This window comes from Citrus sinensis, chromosome 5 (assembly GCF_022201045.2).
Source record: "Citrus sinensis cultivar Valencia sweet orange chromosome 5, DVS_A1.0, whole genome shotgun sequence".
Lineage (NCBI taxonomy): Eukaryota > Viridiplantae > Streptophyta > Magnoliopsida > Sapindales > Rutaceae > Citrus > Citrus sinensis.
In genome coordinates this window covers 20,946,427-20,972,060 of record NC_068560.1, presented here as the reverse complement: position 1 = coordinate 20,972,060, position 25,634 = coordinate 20,946,427, and the positions used below count along the sequence as shown (strand labels likewise).

Here is a 25,634-nt window from a genome sequence, read left to right as displayed (position 1 = left end):
TAAAAAATGAATATATGTTTATTTATTTTAAAATATTAATGTAAAATATTTTGTTTAAATATATAATTCAATTGGATAACAATAAGAATGTTATCTATATACTGAAAATATAAACAACATATTATACATGTCAAAATTTTTTTTCACACCTCATATAATTAATAAAATTATGAACAACATGTCACATATGATGAAGTTATCATGAACAGGTTATTCATTTTTTACTCATGAGTCAAATATCTACGACTTGTCATCTTTTTTCTGATTTTGAAACGAAATGTCATGCAGGACAGGGCCTGAGTTTGATAGAATTAATAAACGACATTTCATACGTTAGAGGCCAAAGATTGACGCAGAGGTAAAATTCGAAACGACGTTGCTTTTGCTCTCTTTTGTCAGCGCCCTAACCTGACAAGAGTCTTCGTCTGGACATTTGCGATCACCCACCCCAATCCCTGCCATTTTAAAAATATATATAGATATAAATAAATAAATCACCACCAACAGCGTCTCACTTCCTCGTTGATTTACTGCAAATTACCTCACCCCTTTTTATTCATCGCCACGAGAAGTGTATTGTAGAATTTGTTTTATTAACGGGAATTTTGATTAAAAAAAAAAATGCAGTGAGACTCTTGCTCAATAATTTGAAATTTCATTTTAATATGAAATAAAAACTTTATTTCAGATTAAAATGAAGGCCATGGCTGTGAGACCCTTGCTCTTGTTCTTCTTCTTTGCTCAAGTTCGACTCTCTTTCTCTGGTCAGTATTTTTTAATTTCGCATATTTGCTGTATTTTATATTTAATTAGGTTCAATAATTTTTCCCAGTCAATTGGTTGTATTTGCTTGAATTGGTTATTATCAGAATCTAGAAATTGATTGATGTCTTATAAATTATTAGAAAGCTAATTAGGATTTGAATTACTAGTTGTATTTGTTTTCGAGATGGTATTATTATAGCTTGTTTAATGAGTTTTCGAGTTTACGAGTTTACTTTCTCTTGTTTTGAAATTTTAGGAGAGTTGAGCTCAATGGAGTCGATTCCTGATCTTCAGGAGTCAATGTACATGGTTGTTGATGGATATCCTTGTGTACGATTGCTCAATCGTTCTGGGAAGATTGGTTGTTCAAGTAAGATCCTGGAAGGCTTGATTCTTTTGTGACAGTAATTGTCATTTCATAATAACATTTCATAATAACATTTTTGTTCTTTTTCTGAAATGTTGTTGTGATTTGGTATGTGGCACAATACCATTTGTTGATTTAGAACTTTCTATTCATAGTGAAAAGAGAAACAATGTTTTATGTGTGATCTAGACTAGGTTTTCATTTTAAAAAAAAAATAGATAGACCGTATGGAGAGAGAGCTAAATTATACAAAAAAAGGCCAAAAAGTCAGTAGAATTGCTCACAAAAACAACCATCCACCCTTGTAAACAGCTGAAAACAACATGTACAACTTCACCCTAAAAACCCTTCCTTATTGAGATGAATATGGAAGCATGATAAATTTGGAAATCCTTTGAACGCAAAGCTCAAAGACACAGCAAGAATCCTACCTCTATTCCAATCTGCCCAATTTTCTTTTTCTTCAATTTCTTGGTTTCTCAAATTTTGGGGTCCCATTAAATTTTTTATTTCCCTTGCTGGGTCTAAGTAAAGCTCCAAAATAACGCCTAGATATCTTTGTGTCACTAGGACAAATTAAACAAGTATGACAAACCAAAAATCAAATGAAAGCAAGAAAAAATAAATCAAAATTTTCCCCACTGGTTCAATTCTGCAGCTCTGCCACCGTTTGAGACTGTTAAACCTACAAATCAATTCTGAATCATTTCTGGGATTAGATTGTTTGCTCTCATTACTGCTTTTTTTTTCCAGTTATTCAGTGCTTATCCCTCATTTTGGCTGATAACGACCTAATTTGATTGCATTCTTGTTAAACCATGCTTATAGAGATTATAGGATCCGCATTGCATCCGTCATGTTGAGATGAGAAACCAATGGCAACAACTGTTTTGTGTCCTCGTTCCACCACTTGTCATTACATTATAGCCTTCTTTGTAGGAGATATATTAATGTTAAATTTCTATATAATAACAATTTTTGGAAAGTATCTCATAACTTGGGCTGAGTTTTGAACCTCTTTTAATCTCCTGATGCTGTGATTATGTAATTCTGGTTGTAATCATGGTTGGTCAATAGGTTAGGGCCTTTTTTAGTGTTCAGATATGTAAAGGCTTAAAACAGATTTATAATAGTGCAACGGATGCCAGAGGAAGTAAAAAAATTATCTTAAACTTGTTTACTCTGCTTAACCTCTACTATCTCTTTTCTGATCTCTCAATCAAAGGCTGGATCTGTCGTTCCTTCTCTAATGAATTTTTTTTTTTTCATAATTCTCTTGGTGTTCTTTCTCTCCAAAACTCCTTATAATTTATTTTTTTAATGTACCTTAATATAACAAGTTACAAAAATTATTCAGAGCATTATCCTTCTCTCTTAATGAAATTCAGATCCTGGACGAGAGAAGGTCGTGGCTTCAATTAGGCGATTTAGGAATGCTAATGATCTCACTCAATCGACTGCTGTATTGGTATCATTAGATGAACTTCAAGATTTATTGCATCGGTATGTAATCCATTAATTTCCAAACTTTAACGTTCTAATCATCCTTGGCCTCGTTTATTTTAGTGATCCTCACTGCCTGCCAAAGGAGTACGGTACACTATTTGCATTCATTATTCATTCCTTTGTCAAGGACTTTGTTAGCAATGTATGAATAACTTCAGTTAACAAAATAATATAAATACTTTCTAAACCTGGGTTAAGTTTCTTTGGTTAGAAGATAAACTTATATGCGGATGGCATGCGTATAAATTGCAATAAAATAAGAGCACGAAGTCTAAACAACCACAAGACTTTATATTCTAAATAATTTGGTTGGATTGTAGTACATTTGGTACATATGACTTTATTAGACTAGTGTTTTGTATATGTTTGTATGTGCTGAACTGGATTGTATGTAATACTGCCTTTTGCTAGATGTAGTATCAGGTTGGAAAATAGTTGTTAGTGATCTTCTCTGTCTACCGAGTATGATGCACTGTTTGCATTTATTATTGATTCCTTTGCCAAGTACTTTTTTAGGCAGTGTATTATGTATGAATAACATCATTTAATGAAATAGTACAAGCACTTTCTGAACATTGAGTTCACCTTTTGGGTTTGGTCTATAAGGAGTTCGAAGACACCCATTCTTTCTTCGTTCATCTTAATTTGGAGGGAGTTTTGGGATTTATGTTTGTATCTAACTCATTTTTAAGTAGAGTGGATGGTTATTTTCGGTTCAAAGCAGACATGTACTTTGATTGCTCTTATTTGGGCACCTCATCAATTGCTTCCATTATAGATTGATATATAAATACTTTAGAGTTTCTTCTTCATTATTTCCAGTTTCTTATGGGGGTGGGGGGGATTGGTTAGACGTCAAACTTGGCTTTTCAGTCTGTATGCTATCAAAATAGCTCATATACGTACCTATTTTTTGTGCATTATACACCCTAAAATGTATTCCATGCATATGTCTTGCAGTAATGATGATTCTAGTGGTTATCAACTTGTGCTTGGTTCTTATGTCATTTATTAAAGATATAGGTCTATCCATATCTGTTTCAGAATATCAAATGACGTAAGCTTCCATAAGAATATTGTTGGTGTTCTAGTTGAATCAGGGGCTGAAATCCGCGATAAGTTAAAAGGTAAATCCTCATATCTACTTATTGTTTGTCTGTTTGTATAAAGTAATGGTGGTCCGTAATGGGCATTTTGGTCTTATAGGATTCTCTCCAACACAAAAGTTTCCCCAAGCTGAATTTGCTCCTTATCCTAGTATCAACTATGAGTGGAACTCAATGGTATGCTATCAATCTATAGTATGATAAATTGCTGTATGGACTTTTATTGTTGACAGCTTCTTTTTATCCTACTTTCTACTACCTTGACTTGTATGGCTAATTTAGGAGCCTCTTTAGTTCAACAGTATCTAAGTTTATGAGTAAGATGATGTGATGATATAAAGTGGCTGCAAGAGTTCTCTTGCTAAAATCAATTGGTCATTGGATCGTTAGTTGTTTATTATTTATTTATTTATTTATTTATTGTTTGAATACTTGCGATGATTTCCATGAACTGGTCAGAATATTCTGATCATAGTCATCAAAGAGATAACCACTGATTATTGCTGATATGTTATGGTTTTTCCTTATTTACTTATTTATTTTTAAATACGAAACTCAAAAATGTATTAATGATGAAGATTTAAATAGAGAGCAGACCAGCTGTCCACTAAGAAAACAAAAAACTAGGAGTATTTATGTAATACAAAAGTCTACCCAATCACCCCATACAAGGCTAGATTAGCCATAACTCCCTATCTCAAAACCCCGTCCCAGTTTCAGTTTAGATGAATGAATAAAAAACATAGTTGTCCCTTAGTTTATTTATTAAAATTATTTAGTTAGCTAAATTCTTTGAATAACCCTCTTTCCTTTTTAGAAAACCTTAATTGGTCAAAGAGTGTGTTTCATATTCTGATTAGTAAGTTCATTATGTATTAATATAAATACTCATAGTTTTCTTTTTGAAAAAAAAAATCCTGTTTAATAAGCTAAAGCATCGTCGGTTTCACATATGCAGGGATCTGGTATTATGTTGAAAGCTTATGATTTTCCTGTATTCTTACTCTCTGAAAGTAGCACGTCGATGTTGCAGGAGGTAATTCATTTAGTTAAAATGTCTGTGCATTTGACATCGCTACGCATCTCCTTTAAGATTTAGTTTGCAGTCTATTGTGATTGTATGTCCTAAGTAGTGATTACTCATTTTATATCAGATAAGAATGTACAGGTTCTAAGGGCAGTGCTTTAATGTGCATTTGGTTACTTTTGAGAATTATTTAGTGTAGCTTGGACTTTTGAGCATTATTTAGTGTAATATGGTGTTCCAATGTAATTACAAAAAGTATTTTTGATTTACTCACTGAAATGTATTGGTAGGTTGACAAAATTTGCGTTCATTTTCCAATTTTTTCAGAACAGAGGCTGTTTTTTAAGTTTCTATTCTTGTATTAAAATTACCAATCACGTGATAGATCGTTGGAAAAATGAGTTATGTGTCTTATTTGACAAGGCATTGTCTGTGTTCTTAATTAATTGCTAGAGATGTCTTGGCAATTTTGAAAAATACAGGTGTGTTCATGGCAACTTTATTTTATTTTTGATGCCTTGCACACTTTTAATCGGTATAGTTACTGTTTGATTGTTACTGTTACTTTTTTACTTTTTATTATTATTATTTTTTTTACCCGACATGCTTTCTGGTCTCAATCCAGGTTGCTGATAAGAATGAGAAAGTGATGAATGGTTATACAACTAGTGTGGCCGAGTTTGATCTGGTGATGCAGGTATCTGAGCTGCTGTCTGTATAACTTTGAGCTGTCATATGTTAGTGTTGAGCTGAATTTTTCAGTTTATATGATTTGCTTACTAGTTGTTTGTGTTAATTAATATTGGTTGTGGATAGACAACAAAAGCTGGAACTCATGATTCTGAATCTTGTTTGAAGGAACAGACCTGCCTTCCTTTAGGTGGATACAGGTGAGATTTCCATGGAATTACTAGTTCCATTATGCCCTCTGCCATCTCAAGTGATGATCAACTGGGTTTCTAATTGTTAGACATTAAATGCATATATTTATAGATGTATATCTATAAGTATGTGCGCGTCTATATATACATTTAATTTTTATGCCTACGAAGAAGTTAATTGTTTATTGGATGTAACTATTGACGTGCTTCATTACTCTTGTGAGGATTCCAGAATTTGATTGATATTATAACTTTTTTTTCCCTCTTTTTTTAATTTTTTCCACATTACAGAATGTAGGCATTGCTATTTGACTGTATAAAGCAAATTTGTTTTCCTACATCTTATATTTGAGCATGGACACACTTGACAGTATTAACAATCTTTTTATCTCCAACCTAGGCCTCCTAAGACCAAAATAATTGGTAGGACTAAAATGATGGAGGAGAGACTAAGGTTCTCTCACCAAACACTGCAACTCAGTGGTAGCGAAACCCTAGTATAATGAGTCGAGGCGTTCATAGAAAAGATTAGAGCTGCTATTAGAGAGAGAGTGAGAGAGAGAAACAAAGCAAGATGGAAACTGGAAATAGAGGCTGATATGAAAAAACTTGAGCTTATTGAAAAATGAAAACATACCTGACACTTCTTTCTGGAAAACTATAGGATTAAATTTTATCTATTTTAGGGATTATTCTCATTTTCTAACTAATACATTATAGTGCATGTCTTATCACTAGCTAACTTCAGGTAGTGCTTAGGCTTATGCTTAAAATTAAATTTATAATTGAATCCAGAAGGTTTATAGTTTGTCTTCTGAATTTCTAGTTTAATCTATTGCCTTATGATGGACAGTGTTTGGTCTTCTCTTCCACCAATCAATATGTCATCGTCATACCAGTCCAAGCCCATTATATTGTTGGTGGCATCTATGGATTCTGCATCTTTCTTCCGTGACAAAAGCCTTGGTGCAGATTCTCCAATATCTGTAAGTTCAGATATTGTGACTTGGTATCGTAATTGTTTCATTGTGATGTTTTTATTGTGGTGACTGGTTGGTTGAATTGGTAAGACCTCTTTCGGTGGTGCGGAGGTTTGGGTTTGAGTTCCTCTCACATTAGGGATGTGGAGAGGTTTGGTTTACATTTACGTAACATTAAAGCATAGATAGGGAATTAATGCTTGATCATTGTTTTTGACCTGTTCAAGGGACTACTTTCATTGCTGGCAGCAGTTGATGCTCTTTCTCGTGTTGATGGCTGGAATGACCTTAATAAGCAGGTGTGTACAATTAGCATTCCTAATCTTATATGTGGTCTTGGAAAATATGCAAATCTTATTGAATCTTTTTTTTTAAAGACCTTTTGTTGATTGAATCTTGGAACGACCTTTTGTAGGTTGTATATTTTTATAATTTTATAATTATTCTTGTTGTTGTTGTTATTGTTTCTTCCACTCCAGGAAACAAGACCTTTCATTCCCTATGATATCTCCTATTGAGTGCCATAATGAAAGGCTTGGGCTCTTTGTACCTTAAACATTTTAGGGGGTATACCTCTTTTTGAAATGTTTTGGAAGATGGATTGATGGTTTTTGTTATGTGAGAAATCACCCTTCTGTTATGCCTTACTAGGAATATCTATATTTACTCTAGATTAACCTCCTCTTTGAATTGGTATTGGAACTTTAATTTTAAAAAAACTTTGAATGATAGAGAGGTGTAGTATATGCAAAACTTATGTTAAGGATTGAAGAATTCCAAGTCACTCTCGCCAGCTAAAAGCTCTTGCTACATTGAACATCAATCAGCAAAGTTAAATAGGATTTGTAAGAGAGGCTACTTTAAGAATTCAGCAGGGAGAGTCTCCTATCTTGTCTTAACTTATTGATTGAAACACTGTCCACCACCATAAATTTTATTCCAACGATCATCAATGATGTCAAAATTTGTCTAGAAATTGTATACATGCATGCATGCATACATACATATATGTGTGTGTGTGTGTGTGGTTTTCCAATCAAGGATTCCCGACTTTAATAAAATTAGGGATTAGTAAAAAGACAAAATAAACACAGACTCCAATGCACTCTGTATTTTGTTATGTAGTGTATTGAAATCTAAAATTTTTGTCTTTTAGCTAATCCCTGACTTTAATTGGAAAATCACTCTGTATATATATATATATATATATAAAGGAGGGCTTAATAGTGGGCAAACCCTAAGACTTGAAATTAAAATCAAAAGAAATCTACTTCAAATATATCTAAGGAAGATTAAATATTACTTAAAAGCCTAATATATTCATGACTTAAATAAAATAATCTTGGCATTGAAATCTTCTAAACAAGGCCCTACATAGGGTAGTTGAACACCAGATAAAAAATGACATTAACAGTCAACTTAGGGAAACCAATATGATCCTAATAAGTAATAAAACACCATACCCATATGATATAAGTATAATAGGAAGGCTTATTAATACTTAAACATTATAACAAGTTCTTGTCTTAAATATGGAACAATCTTAAAATCCTAAATAGAGTTTTCTTCTTCTGCATCAACCTCACTGTTGCGTTGATATTGATGTAATAGTGTCTTCAAGCTTGAAACTTATATCCCAAAAGATTCTTTCCAAATGAGATGGTACCCATTAATTCACCTAATTAAATAATACTGGTAAGTTATTTTAAAAATTGTCAAAACTCATTCACCCTTTGTTGGTAGTCACATCACATAACTTACGTTTGTGATATTTAGCATTTTGCATAACTGTTGGTCTGTTGCTGTCAAATTCTGCATTGCTTCTGATCATGCTTTTACGTGAACCTTCCATCTTGATTTGTCAAAAGCATTTCTTGGTATCTCATTGTAAATGGCATTGTAGTTCACTATGATTGATTTTATTGATTGCACATGATTTACTTTTTGTGGTATATCATAGTGTTGGTGCAAATAATTCATGTTCTAGTGCAGATACTTATCACTAAATTCTTTTTTAGCTAATGACTTTTTTCTATAAAGCATATCTCAGGTAAAGTTATCTGATTGTTTTGTAAACTATACAGCTTGTTTTTCTAGTTCTCACGGGAGAGGCATGGGGTTACCTTGGTAGCAGGCGATTTTTACATGAATTGGATATGCAGTCAGATGGAGTTAGTGGCCTCAATAGCTCATTAATTGAGATGGTATTCTTCTGCCCTTCATATTTTAAACTCCCTGTGGTAACATGGAGGATTTTTGTATCTATCATGCTGCAATGTAACAAAAGTTCGAATTTGTTATATGTGTGTTAGTTATTTTCCTGCATGTACAAACAGTTATTTTCCTGCATGTACAAGCACACATGCTTTTGACATTCCTTATTAAAGTATAACTTTGAGGAAAGGATTAGATGTGATAGTATGCTTCTCAAAATCGATTCTAAATTAATCTACCAAAAGGTTATTAGAATAAGTAGATTATACCCAGTCATTGAATAAAATGACAAATATATCCTTACAAAATAAATTTGTAACATTAATTAATTATGTCTTAAATTATTAATGATTATTTACTAAAACAACAAAAAAAGGGTGAAGAAGAATAATTTCTTATTGATAGTCATAAATTGTACAAACTATATATGGCAGCAACCATACAAATAAGGAAACTAATTGTACTATTAGTAACCCTATACATTAGTGGGTCATGTACAAAAAATAAGGGAACTATAATCAGCCTATGGTCAGCCTTGTATTTGTCCTCTAATGGACTCTTATAACTGGTGCATGAGAAATATTAACAATAACAGAAAAAGATATTTTGGAAGCCTCTCCTTCAACTTGGTTTACCTCATGTAGTTCTCTATTGGTGAAGTAGTTATGGTATTGCTTCTTATCGATGCCGAGGCTCTAGGGTAAAGCATTTGTGTATAATTTAGAACTACCTAAGGCTATTGTTAAATTACAAAATTTGAACAAGGTTGAACAACCTCAAGAGAAGGCAAGAGAGGAAACTATTGAGAGAAATAAAAAAAGAGGGTTGAACCAAAGTCGTTCCCAAGTATGAAAATGCTGGAATAACTCTTAATTAGCTAGAGGTACTTGTATCCTTGGGTGGGTGTAGGGACCCCTCATGTGTTTAGTTACAAAATTCACTCGTTACATTAGGAGTTTAAAATAACAAAAACCAAGGTTACACGTGTCCCAAATGCTACTATATATAAGATGTATCGAAATTAATCTCATTATCTTTCACATGGCAAATGAGTTTATCAAATTGCTTGTAAGTATTTGACATTAGTCACGTATTACTCTGTAAAATTATCAGTAAAATAACACTTGTTCCAAATCCGACTATTTATAGGTGTATCAAAATTAATCTCATTGACATTATGTTGATCACATAACAAATGAGTATATCAAATTGCTCCTAAGTATTTGACATTAGTCACTTGTCACTCTGGTAAATTTATAAGATAACTTTTTGTAATATGGTGGATGAATTTTTAACTTAATGCATGCATGAGGAGTCCTTACACTCACCCGAATATATAAATAACCCTAGCTCATTGAGAGTTATTATTTCAATTATTTTGATACTTGAGAATGGGTGTAGTTCAACCCTCTTGTTCTCTTTCTCTTAGTAGTTTCTCGCTTGCTTCTCTTTCATCAAATGTTTGGGAACGAAGCTTGGTTTTTGTGGCATATCTGACATAGGAGTACCTTGAAATTTATCATGTTTGAAAATAGAAAATGAGGTTGAACGGGAACACTTGGATGAGCTAGTTAATGATGGAAGCAAAGTCCAAGATCACTGGTCAACTCGTTCAAGATAACTGTATTGATCTAGAAATAATTTGACTATTTAATGTATATAGTTAGATTGATAACGTGTCCATTTTCGAAAGAATTCTATAGAATTAAATATCAGATTTCTCTTTTTAAAGATATTCAACATTTAGTCAACAAAGATCATAGTTGTCAAGAATGCAAGATTTAGTCAATAAAGTTCATAGCTGTTAGGAATTTGTACAAGGCAGAAAGTTTTGAGTTTACTGGCCTTAATTCAACAAGAGTTAATGAGCAAATTGCATATCCCTAAAAACCTTCATGACTCAAGAGTTTAAAAAATTTTACAGAGTTCAATTTAAAGTTCTTTACATCAAGATATGACTGAATGCTTATAGTTCAGATTTGTTTATAAAAAGATATAAAGATATGACTGAATGCTTATAGAAGCACAATAATGATTTGTTTGATTTTTTCTAAGTTACATATACAACATTACACATTGCACCAAAAGTACAACTTTGTATATAAAAAGCTGGGATTATCCTCCAAGATTAGGATATGATCTAATCATTTAACAAACTCAAATCAAACTCAAATTTATTCTAGAAGAAAGCAAACAAATCATGATTTTGCTTCTAAGTCAGCTGCAATAGTAGATCTGAGTTGTTAGCATTGGTTCAGTTGTATCTTGAAATAGAAAACTCTAGATTGAACTCCATCTCTACTCCTAAAAGCCTAAAATTTGAGTTTTTGGGAGTAGAGGGAAAATAGCTTATTTAATCCCTAAAATCTCTACTCAAAATATAACCAAACAACACCAAAAACTTGAAAAGAGCTTTTGTAATTAAATAAGCACTTTTAGTAATTTGATAAGCCATACCAAATATTCACTAAATCTTGAATATCTATAAGAAGAGTAGTGCGAATTTTATTCTGTAAACAGTATTTCGAAATTGGAACCACCTATCTTTCTAACCATATAGATTATAGAGTCTAGTTATTTCTAGATCGATATAGTTATCCCAAAAACGTTGAGTGATAATCTTGGACTTTGCTTTTCTCTTTGGCTAGCTCATTCAAGTGTTCGCATTCTACTTCATTGTCTATTTTCAAACATGATAAATCTGAAAGCACTCCTGTGTCATAGGATGCTGAGTCAGCTTAAGGGGTTTGGAAGTTTAACATTATTAGAAAATCTTACTGAGCGACTGAATAATATGCTTCATTATTGTCATTGATTGATGATATTTGCTTTCGCAAAATCTTTAGCAATGTGGACATATGTACATATCTAGCTTTTCCTTTTGTTGTTCTTGTTTTATTTTGCTTCATTTCTAATCATTTTTTATGAAGAACTAGAAAAATGGCTTCTTGTATCTTACTCTCTCTATCAATTCTTATTAGTTGGTTTGAAAAGATTATAAAATTAATAGTTTGTCGGACATTTTGGAAAGGTCTTGGAAATTGGATCTGTGGGGAAGGGCTCCAGTCAAGGGGTCAAAACATTTTTCACGCACACAACAGGAGTAAGAACTTATTTCCTTCTTGAGTTCATGCAGTGCTTATCTACACAATTTATTCGAATATTTTTCAACCATTTGCTTTCTGAAACATGCTTAATTATCAATTTTTTGTGAGTGTACAATGCTGACGAATCTGATACACTTTGTATTTTTGCTGAATGAACTCTAATAAGATGGGGTTAAATATTGGTTGGTAGTTGTGCCGATGATGTGAACAGCCATGCTATTTTCTTTGTACTTTTCCAGGTGATAGTGATCCTGAAACAATTGTAGTCAGGCTTTTATAGTATTGTTACAATACTAGCTAGTATTTTCTTGATCTTTGAAATTACTGATCATGGTCAATTATCTCTGCCCAATACATATACGTGACTTGTTTTTACGGTTGAAAAATAGGGAACTTGGTGATAAGCAAAGTCTTTTCAGGGCGATTATGGCATGCCAAACCCACCCATTAGTTGCTGAAAAGGAGGGAAATGATAACATAGTGCTTGTTTGAAGCATTGGATGCGCGATCCAATTGCTGAAATTAAATTTTGGAAAATTTGAAAAACGTATACAAATATATTAAGTGTTACAGCTTCTACAGATTTAAATCTCATTCACATGCATTTCCAATCGGCTATTGAGGTTACAGACTTATGGGAAGGGTGCAAATTTTGAGGGAAACTTGTTAGAAGTGTGAAACTAGAACAGTTTATAAGGCTGAGAACAGAGAAATGTTTTGGCGATGAAGACCAAGATTAAAAAAATCTTCTGTTGTCCATAAAGCTGTGCAGATGTAATACATTTCATGGAAGCCATAAATAAAGAAAAGAATGCAGGAAGAGAGCCCTACTTCTGATATCATGTGAAGAAATTTTATTTTCTTTTCATTAATTTTCAATACTTATCTGCAGAATATTTATAATGCTGCCTATTCACCAAAATAGTAAAAACTGACTTTACCAGAAAGGAAAATTTAAATAAAGGAAGCTAAGGTAATCCTGTAGAAATAAGGGAAATATGATAATTTCCCTTTTCCGTGGATCCTTGTAGATCTGCCAATAGTTATCTTAATTTGCAAAATAACAGGGTGAATTTGGATTCCATTATTATGAACTAGGAAGTCATTTAATTGTCGTAATTGTCTCTTTCCTGCAATTTAGTTACATCTTAATTTCTTCTAATCGATATGCTTTTTTCCTATGATATCTGCTGCTTCATTTCTGTGTTGTTTATCTTATTTTATATTAATAGCTGAACCTTGCTTAGCTCTGTCTAACCAGCATGCCCATCTTTGCTGTTAATTCAGGTTTCATCTGCTGTAAATGATGCATTGGATGCCTTAAAACGTGCTCAAGATTCACTTAAATCTGAAAACATTGAAGTCTTATCGTCTAATTCTTCAAATCCTGGGATTCCTCCTTCATCCTTGATGGCATTTCTGAAAAAGGTTTGAACCAAATACTTGAAATTATTTTGTTTTGCTCTCTCATTTTCTCTTTCTCTTCTATATTTCCTGATTGCCCAAATTTGCATCTACCACAAGTGGTCTTCTTTTCTTTTTCCATGTAACAAATAAGAACTTAATGTATATCAGATTTGCAATTTTGTTCTCCTTGTATCCTTTCATTTTAGTCTGGGAAATTTTCCATGTTTCATTTTTTAAAATTTTTTAATCATTTTTTAATTTTTTGAAAGGTCTATGTTTCAGTTAAATACACAAAAGTCTATCTGGATGAGAAAATGACCAGAACACTCTGACTTTGATAACATTGCTTTTTTACCTTTTTTGGGAAACAAATGAACAATTGATTAAGAAATAGCAACAGCATGTACATGAATTCGGTTAATTTGTAATGTTTTATTTGGCTTATTGAATGTTGTGAGGAAACATATTCTAATTCAGTTGAGTTGGCTTATTTAATGTTATCGTAGGGCTTTAGATTGAATGATGTCCTAGGAGACTTCTGCATTGATAGTAGTTGAATGTCATGTTTTCCATGTAAGCATTTATCATTTCAATTGCAAGATCTCTTGACTCAGTAGTGGACTTGACATGGATCATTTGTTTTGGGGTATCTTTTGGTGTCTTTTCTGTGTTAGCTATTTTCATTTCTCCCACTTCTTTTATGTACTGCGTTACCCATTTTCAATTCTCCAACTTCTTTTATGTACTGGTTCTTATCTCCGAAGTTCAGTAAGTAAATGGTAACAAGATGACAATGCTAAGGAATGAAAGTTGGCTTTTGCTTGCATCAAAGCTATATTGTGTTTAAAAACTATAACATATTAGCTATATTTGGTTCTCTCTCTTTAACAGAACTCTCTTACGTCTGGGATTGTATTAGAGGACTTTGATACAGCTTTCACCAACAAATTCTACCATAGTCACCTTGATGATATGGGTGAGCTTGTTGATGTTCTTATATCCCTTTCTTCTTTCATTTATGATTTTTCTTTTTCATTGAATCTCATAATTCTACTGTTTGTATCCTGTGGTGTAGCAAATATAAACTCTTCTGCTGTAGTGGCAGCTGCTTCTCTCATTGCCCGTTCCCTTTACATTCTTGCAAGTGACAACAACGATAGGCATAGCTCCGTTCTGGGTGCCATTAATGTGAATACCTCTCTAGTTGAGGAACTTATGGGTTGTCTATTGAGTTGCAAACCGGGTCTGTCTTGTGAGATGGTGAAGAACTATATAGCACCCGCTAATGTATGCCCAAGTCATTATGTTGGTGTTGTCATTGGGGAACCTTCGTTCAAACCTTATCTTGGATATGTCGATGATGTTTCCAGGTTTGTTTGGAATTTTCTTGCTGATAGAACATCTACTCCCAAGGAGAATGCTAGCTCTAGATGTTCAAAAGATTGCACCAATGAAGATGAAGTTTGCATTAGGGCAGAAATAAATGGCAAGGGAGTTTGTGTCATCTCTACAACCAGGTATTTACTTACTAGACGATACTAACTCAGACAGGTATTTTGACATGGCTACTGAGCAAGAAGCATGATTAAATTGCTTCAAAGGTGTAAGCGGGTTCATATAGGATTGAAAAGTATTTATCCTAACAATAACTAGATAACGTCTATTTTGGGTTGTGCCTAATCATAACTTTTAGTGATATTTTGAAATTTTAGCTCTAAGCATCCTCTGTTACCATTGTGATTTTATGACCTCTTTGTGTATGTTCATGGGTCTTATGGTGGGTTGCCAGATCAAATCTGTCAATGCACATATGCTGATCAATCATCCATTGAACAACTGATTCCTTCTTTGATTTTGGATAATCATATGAAGACTTTACGTTATCTAGGAAATGAGAAACAATCAGGTTATGTGGCTAGATGTTCTTTCTGTGGGACAAAATCACTTATTGATAATGCATACCATGATTGATGTGTGCTTATTGTACTTGTATGCAATACTCCATGCCTTTATAAGCATAATATTTTTGTTGGCTGGACATGATGAATTTGGCAGTTGGTTTGCAAATAATGACGGTTAATTTTATTAATATATTTGACTTTTAGCATTTTCTTCCAAGTCTAAATGTTGCTGACCACAGATATGTTCCGGCATATTCAACCCGATTGATGTTTGAATCTGGAACATGGAATGTTTTACCCCCAAATTCCTCGGATTCCATGGGATCGGTGGATCCAGTGTGGACAGAGAGCAATTGGAATACAATTGGACTTCGGGTGTACACTATCCAAAATGGTGCTTATGACCACCTCATTTTAATAGGAGGCATCACAGTCACGATCTTGGCTTACTTTATGATAGCTCTTGCAAGATCCTTCATCACAAAGGCCTTGAAGCGTGATTAACAGGTTTTTGTCGGAACAAATTTTTTGAGTTCCAATTTTACTAGGGGTTAGGTTGACAAACAATAGCTGGTTGTAGTGCTTCCATTGTTTAAATCATTGGGGGTTTCAACTATCTGCAGGTATGTTGTATAAATCTTTATCAGTCATCATCAATATCAAATTCTTGAATTTCCCTTTTCTTGTGGATATGTTCCTTTGCGTCTTTAATTGTCTCGGAGTTCCTTCATTTCGTTGATAATTCCTTGAATGTCACTGCAGTAGTTTTCTTTTATAATTTCTAGCCTAATCTCCATATCGGAGCTGGACTTTTGAGGAAGATACGATGTAAACGATGAATCAATTTTGTAAGAATTTTTTATCTTGTGAAAAAATTGCATGGAAATGACTCTTTGTATTGGCTGTGATGCTTTAATTAAATTCCCCAACTATTAAATAACATCAACAATGAAGTAAGGATAAAATCTAGCCATACGGTATAGATTATAATTATCTCGTCATCATTCCCACGGCTGAGTAATATTATTTGAAGAAACATTCAGAAAAGCACTTGCAATTGCAATAGGTAATCAATATTATTAGGGATTAATATTTGAGCTTAAGTCTTAATTTTATGTGTTACTGATTTGTTAGACGATGAATTTTGTAGTTCGTAAAGTTTCCTAGCCATTATCTAGTGAATGAAAGATATTTCAGTTGGGACGTAAAGGTGAAACTTAAATATTGAGATAATCAAGATGGAAAGTAATCAGCATTGCTCATATGTGAAAGCAAAAAATCACCTTTCGTTATCTCAAGTCCCAACAACAGCAACCGACAAAATATAAAGTATCGCAATATTTATAAAGAAGTTGCAAATAAGAAGAAGATAAGGACTGAAATGAAAGGGGATTACAAAAATATGGCGGGGAGAGCCAAAGTGCCTGGATTGCCGAAATGGAATGAGAGAGCCAGCAAAGCTTTAAACTTCCTGTCAAGTTATGCTTCTTTCAAGTGTTTATTTATATTTATATTTAGGATTCGGGTGGAATGAAAGGTGATAAAATCAGACTGATCTTCTAAATGTTTTTTTAGATATTTTTCAATGTCTTGGTTGTTTACTAAAATGCGAAAGGCAATGAATAAATATAGGTTTATTCTTTTTTTTCTCTGATAGGGTTAAATTTTGTTTCATTTCATTTCTTTAAAGAATTTAATTGAATTGGATTTATTTATTAAACGAATTAATTTTTTTAAATAAAATTTTATTTAATTCGACCTGAATTGAGTCAAATAAGTTAATTTTGATGTAAATACACTTCCCAAAAGATATTAGCTTTACTGTAAAATTAACGGAAAAGTAATTTGCTGATAAACAATTCTAAAATTGACATGGACCATTGATAATTGCCCTTACTATTTTTCATTTTCCTTCCTGAAATGTTGTACCTGACTGACATTCTCCAAAGTTTTTAGGAATTTATCTACACATTATGAAAGTATGTAAACCAATAAACAATTAAGCCAACGTTCAGGGGTAAATAATATAATAAAAGTCCCAAATGATAAAATGACGATATTACCCCCAGCATGTTACAGTCTTAGGTCGAGTTCCAAAGTAAGAGTCAATCTACAGTGCAGCGCTGTATCTCGTACAGCGCATGCACGCAACCAGTACAACCGGTTTTTAACCGGTTAACATAATAAATATTACATTTTAATTTGTTTTTAATGAAAAAAAAATGAAAAAAATAGGGAAAAAAATAAAATTGTAATTAAATGAAGCAAAATAATATAATAATTTTAAATTTATAAATAGTACAAGAAACTATACAAGTATTATAAACATGTCACAAAATAACTATATTCCCACTTATTTTGTCACATTTCAATATTTATAGTGCATGTTTCAGGTTTACTTTTCAAATTCTTATTTTTTTTTTACGAATTTATCTAAATTTTGGTAAGTTATTTCAACTCATTTTTCTACCAATTTTTGGTTCTATATTTTCACTTTTTTCATTAAATTCTAACTTTTTACGTGGATATTTTAAGTTTACTTTCAACACTCCAGCATTCCATTAGACTTTATCTAATTTCTGGTAAGTTATTCCAACTCATTTTTCCACCACTTTTAAGTCCTAGATTCCAACTATTTTTATAGAGTTTCAACATTTTCAGTAGATATTTTTAGTTTACTTTTAGAGCCCTACTTCGCATTGGAATTTATCAAATTATTAATCAATTATTTCAATTTTCGGGTTGAGTTCATCAACTCTTATTGCCACTATTCCTTTTATTGAATTCTAATATTTTGGGTGAGAGTTTCAAGTTCACTTTTTAGATCTCCATTTCCTATTAAAATTTATCAATTTCTTTGTTAGGTTATTCCGACTTTTAAGTTAAAGTTATCAACTGTCATTACCACCAGTTTTTCCCTTTATATTTCTACTCTTTTTATGGAATTTTAACATTTTGGATGGATATTTCAAGTTTATTTTTAGATCCTTACTTCCCTTTAAAATATATCGATTTCTTTATAAGTTATTCCAAGTTTTGGGTTAAGCTCTTCAATTCATATTCCCACCACTTTTTGGTTATTTATTCATGCTCTTTTTATTAAATTTCAATATTTTGGGTGGATGTTTCAAGTTCACCTCTTATATCCCTACTTCCTGTTGAAATCTATTAAATTCCTGGTAAATTGTTTGTACTTTTCGGTTAAATTCATCAACTCTTTTTCCTACTAGTTTTTTGTTTTATATTTCTACTCTTTTTATTGAATTTTAAAATTTTGGGTGTACATTTCAATTTCACTTTTTGGATCCCTACTTATAGTTGGAATTTATCAAATTGTGGGTGAGTCGTTTCTAATTTTGCGCTATGTTCTTCAACTCTTGTTCCCACCACTTTTTAGTTCTATATTCCTACTCTTTTTAATGAATTCCAATATTTTGAAAAGAAGCTTCAAGCTTATTTTTTAGATTCCAACTTGTCATTAGAACTTATCAAATTCTTAATAAGTCATTCCAACTTTTGTGTTAAGTTCTTTAACTATTATTTCCAGTACCTTTTAGTTATATATTTCAGGTTTTTTTAATGAATTCCAACATTTTGGGTGAAAGTTTCAAATTCAATTCTTAGTTCCTATTTCCCATTGGAATTTATCAAACTATATTGGAATTTATCAAACTATCGTTGCGTAGTTCCAACTTTTAGGTTAACTCTCTCACTTTTTTCCCATTATTTTTTAGTTCTATATACCAAGGCTTTTTATTGAATTCCAACATGTAGGTGTGTGTTTCAAGTTTATTTTTCATGTCTCTAGTTCCCATTGAAATTTACCAAATCATCGGTAAGTCGTTCCAATTTATGGGTTTAGCTCTTTAACAGTTACTTCCACCGTTTTTTTGGTTTTATATTCCAAATTTTTTTACTGTATGCCAACATTTTAGGTGGTTGTTATTAGTTGCATTTTATTATAGTAAAACATTAAAATATTAAGATAAATTACGTTTGACCCCACTTTTTTTTAATAAATATCAACTTACAATATAATTTTGAAAAATCATTGTTGCAACCCTCAACTTTTTTCAACACTATGAATCTGTATAAGTCCACTCCCCCCCCCTCGGCCCCCAACGGTCTTTGTTACTTCATGGTATTTCTTGAATTTAATCGTATGTATACTTTAAACTTTTGATCTTTTACATATTAATGCTCATTTTATTATTTTACATAATTGTGCTTAGATTTTTTTAAAAAACAATTGTGCAACATATAATTTTCATCATTATATTTAGTTTTAAAAATTATTTCTTTAATCTCTCATCAATCTTTATCTTAAGATTGACAAAGTAACATTGACTTAAATCCAATTCTATTAAGTCGCCATTAATTTATCTTTACTAAGTACATTAAACACAATAAAAGTAACTCAAATTAAACAATATTTTTATAAACACATTAGAAAATCATTGCAATCAAGAAAAAAGAAAATATATTAAATATTAAAATTAATTTTCTCTAATAGAAAAATTCAATGCTATAATTTTTAAGAGAAATTATCTTTACACCACCTTTCTTTTGGAGAACAAATTAAAAAAAAAAAAGTTCATTTACAACCAATGCCAATTCTTGTTCACTACTCAACTATGCACTATTAGAGAAAAAAGATAAAATAATCCCAAGGGATTATAGAAAACTAATTTTATTATTTCTATTCCCCCCTTTGATCTGGAGACAGCCAGTTGAAGCTTGGGCTGCTCACCAGCCTTACTTGGATTCAACCACTTGAGAGGATGCCAATAGCAGTTTCTGCATCAAATGCTTTGCAATATTTTTCCTTGCCAATCCTTCTATATTGGAAGCATAAAACATTAAAAAAAGACTTAAAAAAAATGAAATGACAATTCAAAATGTTATACAACTTAAGTTAATTACAAAACTTTAAGAAGACAAGAAAAAAATTAAGAACATTAATCGTGAAAAAAATTAATAATGATTAAAAAATATAGATCTTAATGTATGAAGTTACAAATGAAACCTTGGCCTAAAGGATATGTTTTTTTGATGAAATTTTAAAAAATAAATTTTATATTTTCTCTTAAGGTTTCTGAACAATAAATAAAGTTATTTTGAAAAAAAAATTATCAAGGATAATAATATATAAATATGAAATTTTAAATAATATACAAAAATTATTAGAATTAAAAATTGTGAAAATGTGTAAATATGTTTTCATTTAGGCAGTAGTTTTCCAGCCTAAATGAAGCAAAATTCTTTTAGTGTTATATCAAAATAAAAAAAATTAATTGAATACTATTTAGAGTAATATATTATATAATTTTTTTAAAATTTACAATTTATATGTACATTATAAACTATAATTTAATGGTATTTGATAATATGTATACATGCACTTTATGGTAAAGTCCAACGGTCCACCGAATATTAACTCAAAAACCTACTCCCATAAATATACAAAGAGATACATACTTTATTTTAAATAACAATGTAATATTATAGTTACATTATTAATTATTTAGCTTTTATAATACAATGTCGACAATAATTTACAATGATAATTAACAACATTTCTCAATAAATTATTAAAAGGTTTATTACGATAAAATGTTGTTATATTTAGAACACACGCTCATTTTGATTAAAAGAAAAGTGATATTGATAAAATTATCATATATGTGTTCAATTTATCGATAATAATAGTAAGGCTAACAAAGATACTTATTAACAACGTTAGTAATGGATGTTAAGAGTTATAGTATCATTAATAATAATACTAGTAATAAAACAATATCATTAAATATTAACATTACATATAATCATGTATAAGCTCATATAACAATTCATAGAATTTTTTGTGACTTTAAATTAGTGAGCAAATGAGACCATAAAAAGTAATTTAATGAATTTCTTAGAAATTTGTGTGAAATATTTTTAATAAGATTTTTCATCTTATAGTTACCCATATCCAGAACTAAATTGTACTATTTATATTAGTCACTAGTACAAATAATATTGAAAACAAAAATATTTTGAGTAATGACAATACTTGGTACTATCAATAATATAGAGTTGACCAAAGAGGCAAAAATTTGCAAAAGAAAAAAAATTAAAGAGGTCTCACTAATTTTTATATTGCAAAATATTTGTAGATTTATAATGTCATAATAAACAATTATATAAGTTGTTTATGATCAATTTCATTATTAAAAATGATTGCATTGATTTATAATTAATAGAGTTTACACTAATATAAATATTATTCACGTTATTTAAAACATTACATGTTTTAAAATATATTATTATGTTAGGGGGTGTTTGATAGTCGCCTAAATTAAATGAAGTCTTTATTATTTAGTTAAAAGATGAGGGAGCAAATTGATAATTACGAGGATATTTGCCAGTTCCAGACTTCCAATTCCACCATCTGTTTCGGTGACCCATTTTATGCCTAAAATTACTAAGCCGTTGGATTGCTTATAAAGTAATCTAACGGCCAATAAATTTAGAATAAAAAATTAAACTTCCGCTGTATCTCATGCAGGGCTTTATTACAGGCGGACTAAAACGAAAGTGAGTCGTTCATCAGAGAGAAAGACAGATTACAGAGAGGAAATGGCGAGATCGACCGGCAAAGACGCTCAAGCCCTTTTCCATTCCCTTCGCTCTGCTTATGCTGCCACTCCCACGACTCTTAAGGTAGGTCCTCACAAACCCTTCGCTCTGCCTTTTTTATCATCTAATTAAATTCATTACATTAACTGATTTTTAAACAAAAATTCTGTTTTTTGTTTAATGCGTGTGTAGATCATCGATCTGTATGTGGGTTTCGCGGTTTTTACTTCCGTAATTCAGGTAAGCTGCTGCTTTTGTAAATGTCATTTTCACTTGTGCGTTACTGGGGATCTGCTGTTTCGGTGAACTAGTGAATGGGGTGATTCAGAAATCGTCAGTTTGTTTACATTGGATCATTTTGATCCTTTTTTTTGTTATTATTTGTGTGTAGTAATTTAATTATGCTTTAAAATTCTGTTAAAAACTAGGGTAAATTTTGTGCTTTCCTGAAAGCATGATTTGTGAAATGCAAAAACTTTCCTGTAGTTCTTTAAACTCTTTCGGACAGCAGGCCAAAATGTTCTTTTTCCTGTTTTTGATATACAATCCTTGGATAGTGCGAAATTCAATTTCGCAACTTTAGCTTAGAAAACGGTTTTTTCAAAAATCATTTTGCTAAATTTTAATGAACAGGCCTAAAATTATGAAAGATTGTCTACAATGTTGTCTCTGTAGGATTGCTGTTTAGGCTTTTCTAGTTTTTTGTGGTTTCCCTGATTTACTTCCCAAATTCGAAATCTCTGGTATTAGAAGTTGTATTTGGTAAAATGATGAATACTGGATTGCAGGGTCTGGGTCATTAAATTTTATAGTAGTATTTTTTTGTTGATGTTAACATTTGATGCATATATCGAGTGCATCATTCATGATTTGACGGCTTGATTGTCCTAGTTGCCTAATTCCAATCATCCTTGCACAATCTAATGTCTACTATGTTCTTTTTAGCAAGGAGGCCAAGGTTCTATTCTTTTTATTTTCTTTTTAATTTTTTTTCCTGGATGAATGAAGGCAACCCCGTTGCAGATAATGCTGGAACTTTTTAGCGCACATATTTGAAAATAATTGGGTAGTTGGTCATGTGGGTGGCAAGGGTTTGACATTTATTTTCTCTGTAGTCTTTCTCTTTTCTCTGCCTCATCAACTAAGTATCACGATCTGTATTTCATTACTAAAGGCTAAAGGAATAAGAATACAACTCCCTTGTGCACTGTATGTTGTATCTAATGAACACTAGAGTAACTTGAGCTTTGAGTTATAAATCAAGGAAGAAGAATTAGAAGAAGTCACAAACATATTCCCAGCCTCTAATAATTGAGTGGCATATGAAAGAACATAATTACAACCATGATAATAACTGCAGAGGAAAGCTGCTCTTAGACCAACAGTGTTTGTTTGATAATGCAAGATCCTAAATCTAGTATTCCCAAGTGAATATATCATTAATCATGCTGTAAATTTCGTGATAAAAGGTTGTCACCATGTGTTTCCTTCATGGATTATGGCATTTATGTAAAACTCTGTCCAGAGGGGACCTCAAGAAGGGACAAATAGGTTGTTGATTTGATTGTTTTATCCTGAACTTGTTTTTTCCTGCAGCAGTTAGCACTGGTTTAGTAAACTATTATGGTTTTAATAATCATAAATTTCTTCCTGCTGTGTATTTTGCCATAGTTGAAGTGTAAAACAGTTATTTGTTCTTTTGTTTCTCTTTTTTTTTTTTTTTTTTTTGGGGTGGGGGGGTAAGTAGAGTTGCTTATTTGGATTTTTAAGCTGTTCATCATGGAAATTGATTCAAGAAATTCCTGCATAGATCCCTCTGTGTATTGTGATGAAATTGCTTAAATTTTACCTTCTTTATGTCTTGGCTGCTAGTGTTTGTGCTGATTCTGATGCATTTTTATGCTTATATCTATTCTGTTGATAACAGGTAGTTTACATGGCTATTGTTGGATCCTTCCCATTCAACTCTTTTCTTTCAGGAGTACTTTCTTGTGTTGGGACGGCAGTCCTTGCTGGTAAGTAGACTATGATGTAACAGTTTGTGAGGACAAATTTCATGTTATTGTATAGAGATATTACAATTTGTTAGACTGATTTGGAATCTTGATCGCAGTTTGTCTACGTATTCAAGTGAACAAGGACAACAAGGAATTTAAGGTAAATTTTCTTCTGTGCATTATTTCTTATAATCCGCTTGCATTTGCTGCTGAAAAATTAAAATTAAAATTGGGGAAAATGCGTTCTAACTCCAATATGGTTTGATGAATTCAAAATATTGGACCTCTATTCTTGCATTTTTTGTCCCACTTACATAATGCAAGGAAAAGCTGAAAATGGGTGCTTTGTTAATAAAGTGAATTACTTCCATTTATTGGTTTCTTTGATTTGATGACATTCTTTTAGCACCAGATGATATTTATCCATCAAATTGCAGGACCTACCACCAGAGCGAGCTTTTGCAGACTTTGTTCTCTGCAATTTGGTGCTGCATTTGGTGATCATGAATTTCCTTGGATAAACCTTGACCCTGCGTCAACTTAAAATACAATTTTTCTTGGTCGATGACAGTGTGACCTAGCTGTAAAAGTTAGTTACGACATTAATGCGGATATTTTTCTTAGGATGTGAACTTACTATAAATGAAGATGTGGACCATTTTTGGATCCTTTTAGTTCTATATTTACAATTCCAGGAACTTTGTGTCTCTCGCTGCCTGTATCGGATTGACAATTACACAAACCTTGCGGTTTCCCGATACAGAGACCGGAAACCTGAGTTGCATGACTCTTTCTTTCTAGTGATCATTGGATTTCGCCTTCATTTATTTATTTCTTTATTTTTCCGGTTAAGAATTTGGACTGCTGCTAAAAGAAGAACTGGTTTCAGCTTCTGGCTTATAAAAGGAAAGGCTTGGAGGCCATTTAATTTAAAGGCCACAAGGCTAGGAAACCATTTAATTTAAGGCCACCCATGAGGGTTGGTTAGATGGCAACATCACTTCTATTGGAGTTGAACCTGGTTATTGGTCAGCTTTGGTGTACCCAAGGTCACTTTGAATTTGTTATACATTCCGCAGTCGACTTTGAATATTCTCTGGTAAGAGCCCAGAGAACGTTATAGGCAGCATTAATGATAGGCTTTTTATTTATTTACAAGTCGTCTCTTGTATAAAAGAGGGGTTCGTTTAAATCTTTTTAAATGAAAGAATTGTTTCACTTATTTGAGAATGTACCATTATGCTGGATAATTATTTGTTTGATAATTACTAGTGAACTAGGTTTTGGAAAAACAACTTAAATCAATTTTTATTTTTTTGATAAAAACAATTTGATAAAATTTTAACAAGATTGGGGAATAAATTCACAAATAAAGTGACTCTTTGGGAATTCACAGCAATCTTAAACATAAATTGATTTTTGTTAAATACTCCATAGGAAATCAATCAAAACCATCGCGACATTAAAAATAAAATGAAATAAAATTGAAAGCAAAATTTGATTCATGATAAGAAATGATTGGTGTAAAAGCGATTGCACCATGCCTAAATTGAAAATAGAAATAAAAGTTGATTCACGACAAGAAATGGTTGTTGTAGCTATGTAGGAAGCCTTTTTAGTTTAGACCAATAATATCATACATTTAACTTTTTTATTACTTATTTTGTAAAAGCGTTCGCACCATGCCTAAGTTTTTCTTTTTTTAAAGACAAAAAAAGGAGGTGGATAATATATTCGATGTACTCAAATAAATAT

At 31.8% G+C, this 25,634-nt stretch overlaps 2 protein-coding genes across 8 annotated transcripts; both read left to right on the top strand.

The window, feature by feature from the left end:
• The first annotated feature begins 420 nt into the window (after positions 1 to 420).
• LOC102608581 (nicastrin) lies at positions 421 to 15,953 on the top strand. Of its 7 annotated transcripts, none has more exons than XM_025096302.2 (16): positions 421 to 764; positions 1,022 to 1,135; positions 2,521 to 2,635; positions 3,656 to 3,765; positions 3,845 to 3,939; positions 4,703 to 4,780; positions 5,397 to 5,468; positions 5,636 to 5,661; positions 6,506 to 6,638; positions 6,860 to 6,931; positions 8,717 to 8,836; positions 11,878 to 11,949; positions 13,241 to 13,381; positions 14,252 to 14,336; positions 14,436 to 14,877; positions 15,501 to 15,953. In XM_025096302.2, the coding sequence occupies exons 1-16, from the start codon at positions 695 to 697 to the stop codon at positions 15,763 to 15,765; spliced, it is 2,010 nt and encodes a 669-aa protein (XP_024952070.2). In that variant the 5' UTR covers positions 421 to 694; the 3' UTR covers positions 15,766 to 15,953. The 7 variants fall into 7 exon arrangements, with proteins under 7 accessions (XP_024952070.2, XP_052297434.1, XP_024952069.2 ...); XM_025096301.2 differs by having other exon boundaries at positions 423 to 764; positions 3,662 to 3,765; positions 5,588 to 5,661; XM_025096300.2 differs by having other exon boundaries at positions 423 to 764; positions 5,588 to 5,661.
• A 5,847-nt stretch (positions 15,954 to 21,800) lies between these two features.
• Positions 21,801 to 24,561, top strand: LOC102608102 (dolichyl-diphosphooligosaccharide--protein glycosyltransferase subunit DAD1). Its single transcript, XM_006471445.4, has 5 exons — positions 21,801 to 21,966; positions 22,075 to 22,122; positions 23,810 to 23,897; positions 23,996 to 24,039; positions 24,317 to 24,561. The coding sequence occupies exons 1-5, from the start codon at positions 21,883 to 21,885 to the stop codon at positions 24,398 to 24,400; spliced, it is 348 nt and encodes a 115-aa protein (XP_006471508.2). The 5' UTR covers positions 21,801 to 21,882; the 3' UTR covers positions 24,401 to 24,561.
• The last annotated feature ends 1,073 nt before the right edge of the window (positions 24,562 to 25,634 follow it).

Coding starts and splice junctions, on each gene's coding strand:
- LOC102608581 (XM_052441473.1), top strand. CDS start 695: ATGAAGGCCATGGCTGTGAGACCCTTGCTCTTGTTCTTCTTCTTTGCT. Junction 765..1,021: donor AGTTCGACTCTCTTTCTCTG/GTCAGTATTTTT, acceptor TTGAAATTTTAG/GAGAGTTGAGCTCAATGGAG. Junction 5,469..5,587: donor AGTTTGATCTGGTGATGCAG/GTATCTGAGCTG, acceptor GGTTGTGGATAG/ACAACAAAAGCTGGAACTCA.
- LOC102608102 (XM_006471445.4), top strand. CDS start 21,883: ATGGCGAGATCGACCGGCAAAGACGCTCAAGCCCTTTTCCATTCCCTT. Junction 21,967..22,074: donor CCACTCCCACGACTCTTAAG/GTAGGTCCTCAC, acceptor ATGCGTGTGTAG/ATCATCGATCTGTATGTGGG. Junction 23,898..23,995: donor TGGGACGGCAGTCCTTGCTG/GTAAGTAGACTA, acceptor TCTTGATCGCAG/TTTGTCTACGTATTCAAGTG.